Source organism: Hipposideros armiger, unplaced genomic scaffold, assembly GCF_001890085.2.
Source record: "Hipposideros armiger isolate ML-2016 unplaced genomic scaffold, ASM189008v1 scaffold_246, whole genome shotgun sequence".
NCBI classification, from domain to species: Eukaryota; Metazoa; Chordata; class Mammalia; order Chiroptera; family Hipposideridae; genus Hipposideros; species Hipposideros armiger.
The window spans coordinates 744,759-755,394 of NW_017731596.1; the positions used below are offsets into that span (position 1 = coordinate 744,759).

General features: G+C 36.9%; 1 protein-coding gene across 1 annotated transcript in view; it reads left to right on the forward strand.

Annotated features, from left to right (window-relative positions):
* The window catches only part of BRWD1 (bromodomain and WD repeat domain containing 1), a 97,826-nt gene that overhangs the window by 66,978 nt on the left and 20,212 nt on the right, over positions 1 to 10,636 (forward strand). Inside the window, exons 25-31 of the mRNA XM_019655761.1 lie at positions 1,422 to 1,533; positions 2,138 to 2,199; positions 4,931 to 5,086; positions 5,295 to 5,415; positions 6,928 to 7,053; positions 8,817 to 8,889; positions 9,910 to 9,951. Of these exons, the coding sequence (XP_019511306.1) occupies positions 1,422 to 1,533; positions 2,138 to 2,199; positions 4,931 to 5,086; positions 5,295 to 5,415; positions 6,928 to 7,053; positions 8,817 to 8,889; positions 9,910 to 9,951 (692 nt within the window). The remainder of the gene's footprint in view (positions 1 to 1,421; positions 1,534 to 2,137; positions 2,200 to 4,930; positions 5,087 to 5,294; positions 5,416 to 6,927; positions 7,054 to 8,816; positions 8,890 to 9,909; positions 9,952 to 10,636) is intronic.

A 10,636-nucleotide genomic window follows, 5' to 3' on the forward strand; every position in this document is an offset into this window, starting at 1 on the left:
TATATGTCATACAAACATCAAACACAGTTCTCTAGAACTGTGTTACAGTTGTAGGATACATTTAGAAATGTGCATGATTTAAAATCCCTGAAGTCAGTTAAAGTATTTGTTCCATAGTTGGTTTTTATGTTATGCTGAGATAATGGGACATGTGGAGGTTTTATTCTTTGGAATAACAAATAATGGTAGTGTTGAGGGTAGATTTAGACCTATTTTTTATTATGAGGTCTTAAGAATTAGAACACTTATGTGAAGACATTTAAATAGGAACAACTTTAGAAGAATCATGGATTAAATTCTAATCATAGTTTTATAATTTGTTTTATTCAAAGAAATGTTATTTCATAAGTATATGTATATAATATACTATTTTTTAAATTAAAAAAATTAGTTTCAAGTGTACAATACAACATAATGATTAGACATTTACACCCCTCACAAAGTGATAACCCCCCCCAAGTCTACTACCCTTCTGACATCGTACATAGCTGTTACAGTACCATTGACTATATTCCCTATGCTGTACTTTACATTCCGTGACTATATGTATGTGCGTGTGTGCGTGTGTGTGTGTATAAATATATGTTATAGTTGACACTCAATATTATTCTACATCAGCTTCAGGTATACAGCACAGTGGTCAGGCATCTACATAGTCCAGGAAGGGATCCTCTATAAGTCCAGTGCCCGTCTGACACCCTACATAATCTACACAACATTATTGATTATATTCCCCATACTGTATTTCACAGCAGCCCAGCTCCAGGTTTAGCTGTTGTTCAGCATCTTAGCTGTAGAGGGCGCAGTGTCACTGGTCCTCATATGTGGGATCCTAACCGGGGCCCTCTGGCGTCTCAAGCCAGCTCTTAACCATCGCGCCACTCGGCCGGCCCACTCATACTGTATTTCATATCCTCGTGACTATTTTGTGACTACCAGTTTGTACTTTCTAATCCCTTCACCTTCTCCCTCATCCCCCAGCTCCCCTCCCATCTAGCAACCATTAGTTTTTTCTCTGTATCTCTGTGTCTGTTTTGTTTTGATATACTTATTAAACAAATATGTATTGATAGTATACATTGTTGTAAAGGATTTTTGAGTTTTGTTAAACTTGATCCTTCAGTTCATGTTGCAGAACTTATTGGAGTGGGAGTTTGGATCCACTAAACAACAGAACCTGGCCATAACGCTTTAGTCTAGTATGTTGTATGGTTGTAGACCCTTCAGTAAAAGGCTGAGTGTAACATTGTATCTGTTTTACATCTGTTTGGTCACTGAAGATTGCTGGAAAGTGGAGAGGAATGGCTGACTTTAACATAAAAATATACTTTGATTTCTGTTTTATCTGTATCATACGGTATTTTATAAATTAAAAATGTTAGTGTTGCAAACTGGTGTCTGATTGGTCATCTCTCTTCTAGGTGACAGGTTCCGTTCTATCATTGATGATGCTTGGTGGTTTGGAACGGTGCTCAGTCAAGAACCCTATCAGCCACAGTACCCTGATAGTCATTTCCAGTGTTACGTTGTTAGGTCTGTATGCAGATGGAACTGAATCTATAGACATTTGTTTGTTGTGGCAGGTGGTTGGATACATAACAGGTTAAAACAACACCGATTTAATTTGTCAGGAAGTCATGTCACAGTCTCTAGCATGGCCCTGTTGTTTCCTGCTCACCAGTACCCCGTTGGTGCGGCCTCTGCCTGCTTCCCTGGGACCATTTCTCCCCAACCTGATAGTGAGTGCTGCATTTTTATGCAAGAGCACACGCTACACCTTTTCCTTTGTTCAAAAAATCGGTGCTGATTTTCTGTTGGCTGCGGAATCAAGTCCATGCTCTGAAGCATCATCACGTGCAGGCCTTCACATTGTCTTTGAGTTTTTCTTTACTTACCCTGGTAGAGGCCACACAGGATTTCTGGTTTTGTCCTTGAACCTGCCATACATTTTTACACTTATTTTTTAATAATGTATCCTTGTAAAGATTTGTACTGTTAAATATGTAAACTTTCACTGCCACAAGGAAGCGTTTTGTCATATTTTCTGTCTTTCTGATTACTCTTGTAATAGATACCTAGCTACTAGCTCTAGGTTGCTTTCCGGAGGCTAACCAGGTTTCTCTGTCGGCTTTAACAGGTGGGACAATACTGAAATGGAAAAGCTTAGCCCATGGGACATGGAACCAATTCCTGATAATGGTATGCAATTGTTAATGAAAATATTTTACCTTTGTGTTTCTAATTTTTTATCTTACTAAAATAAAGCACATAGAGCAAATTGTATTCTTTGAGAAGTGTTTTCAAATTATCATGGTAACTGTGAGCTTTACGAAAAGAAGTCAACAGAATTATGTGTATCTGGTTCATTAATTCTTTTTTTTTTTTTTTATTGGGGAATTGGGGGGATGGGAACAGTGCTGGGGAATTGGGGGAAGGGGAACAGACAAGTTGCTGTCGTTTTGTTCTTCAATCTAGTTGTGGAGGATGTTGCTTCACTGGCCCAAGTTGGCACCATCATTGCGCTCTTCTCTGGCGAGGCAGATCAGTCGCCGGCTTCTGGACGGCCGCTCACTGCGGCTGCTGGCCGCTCACGCTGGCTGCTGGCTACATACGGTAGCCCATGGCAACCCACTGCCACAGGGAGTGCAGCCTACGCCGTCGCCGGCGACTCATGGCAGCCCAGCTCCAGGTTGAGCTGTCATTCAGCATCTTAGCTGTGGAGGGCAGTGTCACTGGCCCTCATATGTGGGATCCGAACCGGGGCCCTCTGGCATCCCAAGCGAGTTCTTAACCATCGCGCCACTCAGCCGGCCCTGGTTCATTAATTCTTATCCTGAGTTTCCTGCTTGATGCTGGCTGTGCCTTAATAGCCCACTATCATTTCTATGTAAGCCTGCTTTAAACTCTTTAGACCTCCCTCACACAGCCTCTATTTCCTTTTCCTCATTCTTACTCTCTTATCCTTGTTCGATCTTCAAAGAAAAGTTCTAACTTTACTTTCACCTGTCGTCTGCTTTACCTCAACTTGTCTGTCTTCCTATGAATTGTCTGTCCCCTTCCCTTGAGAGAGAAATGTCTCTGTTCCAAAGCCAGCCTCTTCCTTCAGTGAATGTCATCCCATTGCTATTAACTTCTGTCAGACCTGGCACGTACACATAGTTCATTCCTTTCAAGAATTTTAGTTTCCTCCTTCCTGTCTCCATTTGAGTTCAAATTTGTCTCTTATGCCTTACAACACTTATTATTTGGCTTTATTGAACATTTTATCTACTGAGTTATTTCCCTCTTGCTAAACTTTTTGAAGGGGTGCTCTCTGTCTCTTTCCTCCATTTCTTCACTTTCAAGCTTTCTTTTACATTAGTGTTTATTCAGTGTAAAAACATACAAAAACTTTTGTGCCTCCACCCCACCATTTTTTGGCACATGAAATGTTGGTTCTGTGTGTTTGTTCCTGTGTCTGCCCTCGGGGCTGAGCAGGCCTTTTCCCTTTGTGTTTCACTCTCTCACACATCTTCAGCAGCCGTTGTCTTGATTTACTTTGGAAAGAAAGGATTTTTATGGGAATAAGGAATTTTCTTCCAAAAATGTTTTTCTAATAAGTTCACTCTTGAAAGTCCCCAGTGACTCCCCTTGTTAGATTTTCATTTGAGCTCAGTATCTCACAAGTAATAGGAATGAAATTTTGCAGTGTAGAAAGCGTGTAATAGATAATTAGAAACGAACATTTTTTGAGGTCATACTCTGTTCCTAAGAACTCTATCAATTCATTTAATCTGAGGTTGATGCGCTATTATTAATTTCACAGATGAAATAACTAAGGCTCCAAGAGTTTGCAGTAACTTGTTTAAAGTCACACACACATCTAGACAGGATAGGAGTTGGGATTCTAGCCCAAGCCATCTGACTGTAACCAGTGCTTTTAACTGCAGTTTATAGTTGCTCTTTTGTAAAGGATGTTACAAAGCAGTGCAAGCACTTACATAAATTAATGTTAATGAGGCCAGTAAGGCTTTAGAAGAATTGTCAAAAGACATGAGCAGGAAGAAAAATAAATGCGGAGGCATATGAAGAGAGGCTTGTTGTATTAATGTTCTTGGAAATGTGTATTAAAGTAACAATAAAATATGGTCTTAACTATTGCATTGTTAGATGGATACGTTTATCTTCTAGTTCTGTTGACAGTTTTCTTTTATTTATAATTTTCAAGAAAAAGCTCTCTGAATATTTACACTGCCTCTTGTTTCTTAAAATGTGGATTTTCATTATCAATTTTTATTGTACTTTTTAACATTTCACTTTGAAGTAATTTTAGATTTACAGAATGTTACAGAAATAGAAATAGTACAAAGAATTTCTGAATACCCAGTTTTCTCAAATGTTAACATCTTAGTTAACTACAGTGCGGCTCTCAAATCAGGAAATTGTGTCTGACGCCATTCTGATCTATAGACCTTCACATTTGGATGATGATCCTAATGTCTTTTCACACATTGGAGTCTATTGCATGTCTTAGTCTCTCTTAATTGGGGATCCCTCTGAGCCTTTCCTTTATCTTTCATGACCATGACACTTCTGAAGAGTACTGGCCAATTATTTTATAGATTTTCTCTCAGTTTGGGTTTGTCCAATGTTTTCTCATGATTAAATCCAGGGTTTGCATGTTGGGCAAGAGTGTGAGAGAAGTGATGTTGTGTCCTCAGTGCATTGTAGCAGGAGGCACGCGCTATCAATTTGTGTTGTTCCTGGGGATGTGAACTTGAATCCTTTGATGTAGGTGGTATCTGTCAGGTTACTCTGCTTTAAAGTAACTATTTTTTCCTTTGTAATTAGTGTCTTGTTTATGACTTTTGACAATTGAATTTAAATACGGTGTGTATTTGTTCTTTGGTTTAATTTTTTTCTTTTCGTTTTCTTTTAATGGAATTCATAGTTGATCCACCTGAAGAATTAGGAGCTAGTATTTCTGTCACTTCAGATGAACTAGAGAAATTGCTCTACAAACCACAAGATGGTGAATGGGGTCAGAAATCGAGAGATGAAGAATGTGAACGAATTATTAGTGGTATAGATCAACTTTTGAATCTTGGTAAGTTTTTAAGGTGAAAAGTTTCATGTTTAAGTTTTCTCACAAGTATTTTAAAATAGTATCATAATTGTGGTTGTGTTCATTACTATAATTTCTGTTTGTTACCTTTTGTAGTGAAATTTATCTCCATTTTATGAATGAATTGTAGAGAAATGTCACTTAGAGGTAATGAATTTATTGATAAAAATTCTTCTGTCTGCCTTTGTAGATATAGCAGCAGCTTTTGCAGGTCCAGTTGATCTGTGCACATATCCGAAGTACTGTACTGTTGTAGCTTATCCAACTGATCTTTACACAATTCGAATGAGACTCGTTAATCGATTTTACAGGTTAGTAGAAACCTACTTTAAAAATAGTTTGAAAAGATATTTGTCCATACCAACTAGAGTAAACAGAGGTGGTGGTTGATGGTGACCAGGGTGGAATAGGGACTGGTTAACATTTTCTGTTTCAGTTGTCTTTTTTTTTAAGATTTTATTTTTATTGGGGAGTTGGGGGAGGGGAACAGACAAGTTGCTATCCTTTTGTTCTTCAGTCTAGTTGTGGAGGACGCCGCTTCACTCGCCCATGTTGGTATTATGATCATTGCACTCTGCCTGTCTCCGGCCACTGGATGGCCGCTCATGGTGGCTCACAGCAGCCCACACTGCAGCCTACACGCTCATGGCAGCCCAGCTCCAGGTCGAGCTGCTGTTCACCATCTTAGCTGTAGAGGGCGCAGCATCACTGGCCCATGTGGGATCCAAGCCGTGGCCCTGCTGCTCAGAGCTCATGCTCCCAAGACAACTCTTAACCAACTCTTAACACGCCACTTGGCCGGCCCTCATTTGTCTTTTATTATTGTAATTTTTTTTGGTCATGTAAGATCGTGTTAAGTGCCTATGGGTAGGTGTGGATAGAGCCTAAATAAGAAAAATTACCAGATTTCATTCCTCAATCTTGAGTGGTCTGTTTTTCTTACAAATTATGTTAAGTAGTTAGAAATTATATACGTATATATAATATACACACACTTTCATACACACACACACACACACACACACACACACACACACACATACATATACATACATTTACTTATGTTAACTTTCCTGTTTAGCTGCTCCATTTAAAAGTAAAGTTTAACTTAGTTGATCACTGAACTTTGGCCTTTGAAAGAGTAATTCTCCAGAGTCATCTACTTTTCATTCTGGCTTCTAGAGCACTAATAATTATAAAATTTCCTATTCTCAATGATTTTTTTTTTTTTAACAAATCGATGGTATTTTATTCTTACAATTTAACTTCTTCGAAAAATTATCATTATGAATAACTGACTTCTTGAGTAGTTTACATTGTTGGTATAATTTATCTCTGTGGTTAGACATGGAAATGTGCATTTGATCAGAAACCACTTTGCCAGTTTACAATGAGATTGACTCTTAGGTTTGGGTGTTGAACACATTTTCTTCGCTGAGTCTCACAACTTCAAATGTCCTGATAAGGCAGTGTGAAAAGGGAGGGTTGCTCTGTTGGTTTTCTGGATGTGATTAACAGATCTGTTAAGATTTTTGGTCCTTAGATGTATTCTCTCCAGTCCAGCATCCACTGTTACAGCTTATAACTGTGATCAAGTTGACAACACAAAAAGGTTATTCATTGTTACTTTGCACTTATGGTTTAATTCATATATTGGGTTGTTGGAAAAGTCATGACGTATTTTTTCTATGTTTTTCGTTGCAAAAATGAGTCATGACTTTTCCGACAACCCAATATAAGGCTGGCTTCACATGCTGGATTTTTTACTTGGTTTCTGTCTTTTCATTTTCTAAACCCCAAATTGCCTACTTTTTATTTTGAAGGAGGCTGTCTGCATTAGTTTGGGAAGTCAGATATATAGAACATAATGCCAGAACATTTAATGAACCTGAGAGTGTAATTGCAAGATCAGCTAAGAAGATAACTGACCAACTTCTAAAATTTATCAAGTAAGTGATCTCATATTATAGATGTGGGAAAGTGACTGCATATTATGTTCTTGCAACCATCTAGGTCTTAATTTTTACTCTCTGAATTATGCCCTTTTAATGTATCACTTTAAATGACATTTCTTTACATACTTGCAGTGATTATAATTTCCGTAAAGGAATAAGAAACTAAACAATCCAAATTTTTCTACTTTTTAATATTTTGAAATAATTTTTTACTACCGAGACTTGCCCCATATGTATCTCCTTCAACCTGTTTCCACTTAGGTTAACATTTTACATATCTGTGGTGTCCTGATGAAATGTTAAGAAATTATCTTAGGTACAGTACTACTGACTAAAGTGTAGCACTCACTTGGATTTATCAGTTTTTACATCAGGGTCCTTTTTCTGTTCCAGGAACCAATCCAGAATCCCCATCACATTCACTGTTTGGTTTTCTTAATTTTCTTTAACCTGTTCCCTAGTTTTTCCTTTCTTTCATGACCTCATCATTTTTTATGAGTGTTAGATGATTACTGTGTAGCGTGTACTTAATTTGGGTTTGTCTGATGTTTTCTCATGATTAGATTGAGTTTTAATCTGTGGATTGTATCCTGTGAGAGTGTTTGTACATGCATGAATATTCCAAATACTTTCCTGCTTTGGGAAGTTAATTTGGAATAAATAGTATGATGAATGAAGACTGACCTGGAAATTGAGATCCAAGGTCTAGTGAACATTCTGTGTGACTTTGGACAAATTATGCAGCCTGTATCCTTTAAAATCAGTGAGTTTTACTATATGATCCTTGTATGCCTTTTTCCTGTAGCAATTAAAAAAATAATTCTGTAATAAAGTTTCAGGAACAATACTGTGCATAACCGCATACCCTTCACCTAGATTCATCGTTTTGTTACATTTTCTTTATCCTTCCTTGTGTACATGCACAGTGTCTATCTGTGTATGTCTATCTATCTCTCTGATAATGTGTTTTCTAAACTTTTTAGACTGAGTTGGAAACATGACATTTTATCCTTGAATGTTTCTTCCTATATCTTCTAAGAACAGGAACATTCTTTTATTTAATCATAATACAGCGACCACAGCCAACAAACTTTGTTTTTATTGAAAGAATACTGTACTAGAGAAGATAATTTATAAACTGTGCCATCATTTTCAGTATCCAGCTACAAATTGGGGAATATCTGATTCGAGCCTATCTCACTTTCCTGGGTTAACTTGTCCTATGTTTGGAGGACTCAGACTTAGTGCCTTTTCCCCAAAACTTTCTTCTTTTTTTCTTCAGGAAGATCACATACCCATTTTCATCTCCTTTATGCCTGGATGTCCCTACTTTAGCATTCTTTCTTCTTTGTGTACAGTGAGATTAAGATATAATTTGCTTTAATTTCTACTTCTTTTCCTTCTGTTGTGTTTTATCTCAAATCAGTCATTTTTCCTGGTACTCACTGTATGGATATTATTAGTGATGATACTTAGAAAAACTAAATTCATGTATTCGTCCAACTGAGGGCATAAATATGTTATTTCTGGATTATCAGCTTAATTTCTGTACATACTTAACTGAATAAAAAAACCTTACTTTCAATATTCTAAGATGGTCAGTTATTTCCACAGAAGGTAGAGTAAAATCCTGATATTTCTCTGCTTGAAATTAGTATGCATAGTTGGGCAACTGTTTATATCTAACCCATAGTTTGAATCTTTGACAACATAACTACATTTGCCTACAGTTAAAAGAGTGAAAAATTGTTTTTTAGGAATCAAGACTGTACAAATATCTCAGAACTTTCTAACACTTCTGAAAATGATGAGCAAAATGCAGAGGATTTGGTATGAAGTTTGTCAATTTTACAATAATTTTTGATAATTTCAAATGGTAACTTGAAAATAATGAGTGAAGTAGAAAATGTTGACTACCTGTAATTAATTCTTGCTATATTCCAGTGAACTATGAATATAGAGCACTTGATAAAAATATATTTTTTAATTATCTAGATGGTCAATGATATAATTTGTTTCAGCCAATAATTGATAGGAATATATCAAACAAAATACATATGTCCAAGTGAATAACTTCAGTGTGGATTATGTTCTCTTTCCAAATTTTAGCTAGAGAAAGGTACATTAAAGAAATACCTTAGACACGTTTTTGGTAAAACCAATATCTGAGAGTTGGATTTAATTGTAATTAAAAATTAGTGAACACTTAATAAAAAATTTTTTTGAAAATTCCAAATGAAAAATTTTAAATCTTAAAAAATTAGTGAATTTTAGATGCTCAAAGTACCCTCAAGTCCTTCCCTCAAGATGGGTTTGGTTTGAAGTGTAAGTAAAGGCCAGTATCAGTGATGTGGTGTCACTGCACTTCCTGCAGAATCAGGCTGTCGGATGGAGTTGCGGGAAAGATAGTCTTTAAAAACTACATAGCTTTAATTTCAACACAAATTTTTATTGTAGTTCACTGTTTTTCACGCTAATTTGTATTGGAATAAAAATGGATATACTCATGTGATTTAGGGAATAAGAAAATGTGTAGAGTACAAAATTCAGGAACTATAAAAGACGGTTTCTGGGGTTTATAAAAAGAGAGAAAACACAAATTTAAAGCAGCTTTTTATAGCTATGTTTTGGAATTAGTGCATGTTCTTAGGGAATGTAAAGGGTTATTAAGAATGATTGGTTTGTTGGAACCTGCATGCCACAAAGATCATCTGATAGAGTTTGTGTTTTGCGATTTTGTTAAGTTGTAATGCTTGTAAGACCTAACGTCTTTGTTATGTTTTTAAAATGAAGATTATTACATTCTAATGAGAATATTAACACTTAAGGTGCCCTGATTTTTATTCCTAGGATGATAGTGATCTTCCTAAAACATCTTCTGGAAGAAGGAGAGTAAGTTCATCTGCCTGATTGACCTTCGTTGTTGACTTATTCTTTATTTTCAACTCAGCCTAAGATTTGAGGTGTTATCTCTTGAACGTTGCATTGATACAGATATGGAACCTCTTGTAAGAGAAAGGGGAGAAATTACTGACAGGGTGGATAGTTAGGTAAGGTTTAGTGGAAGAGTTTGGATTTGAACTTTGTTCTCAGAATGAGATAAAGTTAGAAGAGGACATTCAAAAAGTAGGGAAGTGTGGCATGTCAGTGGGCCAGCGAGGGCCCTGGCCGGACTGGTTAGAGGTTGGGTGTGGGAGTGAGCAAAATGGCTGTGTCTGGCTGTACGTTGGGAGCAGATTATGGTGATACTGAAAACCAACGTTTTCAGTTAAATTAGAGAATCAATTACACAGCCAAAGTAGATACGTAGATTTTGAGGGAAAAGAGGATAAGTGTGAAAGGAAGTGGGTTAGGAGTTAGTTGCAAGAACCTAGGAGTGAAGGATGGGAACCTAGTCAAGGATAGTGTTGGCTTGGAATGGAGACGAAGGGAAGGAGATGAGACCTTTTTAAGTAGCATCTGGTGACTGAACCTTTTTTTTTTTTTTTTTAATTGGGGAATTGGGGGGATGGGAACAGCGCTGGGGAATTGGGGGAAGGGGAACAGACAAGTTGCTGTCCTTTTGTTCTTCAGTCTA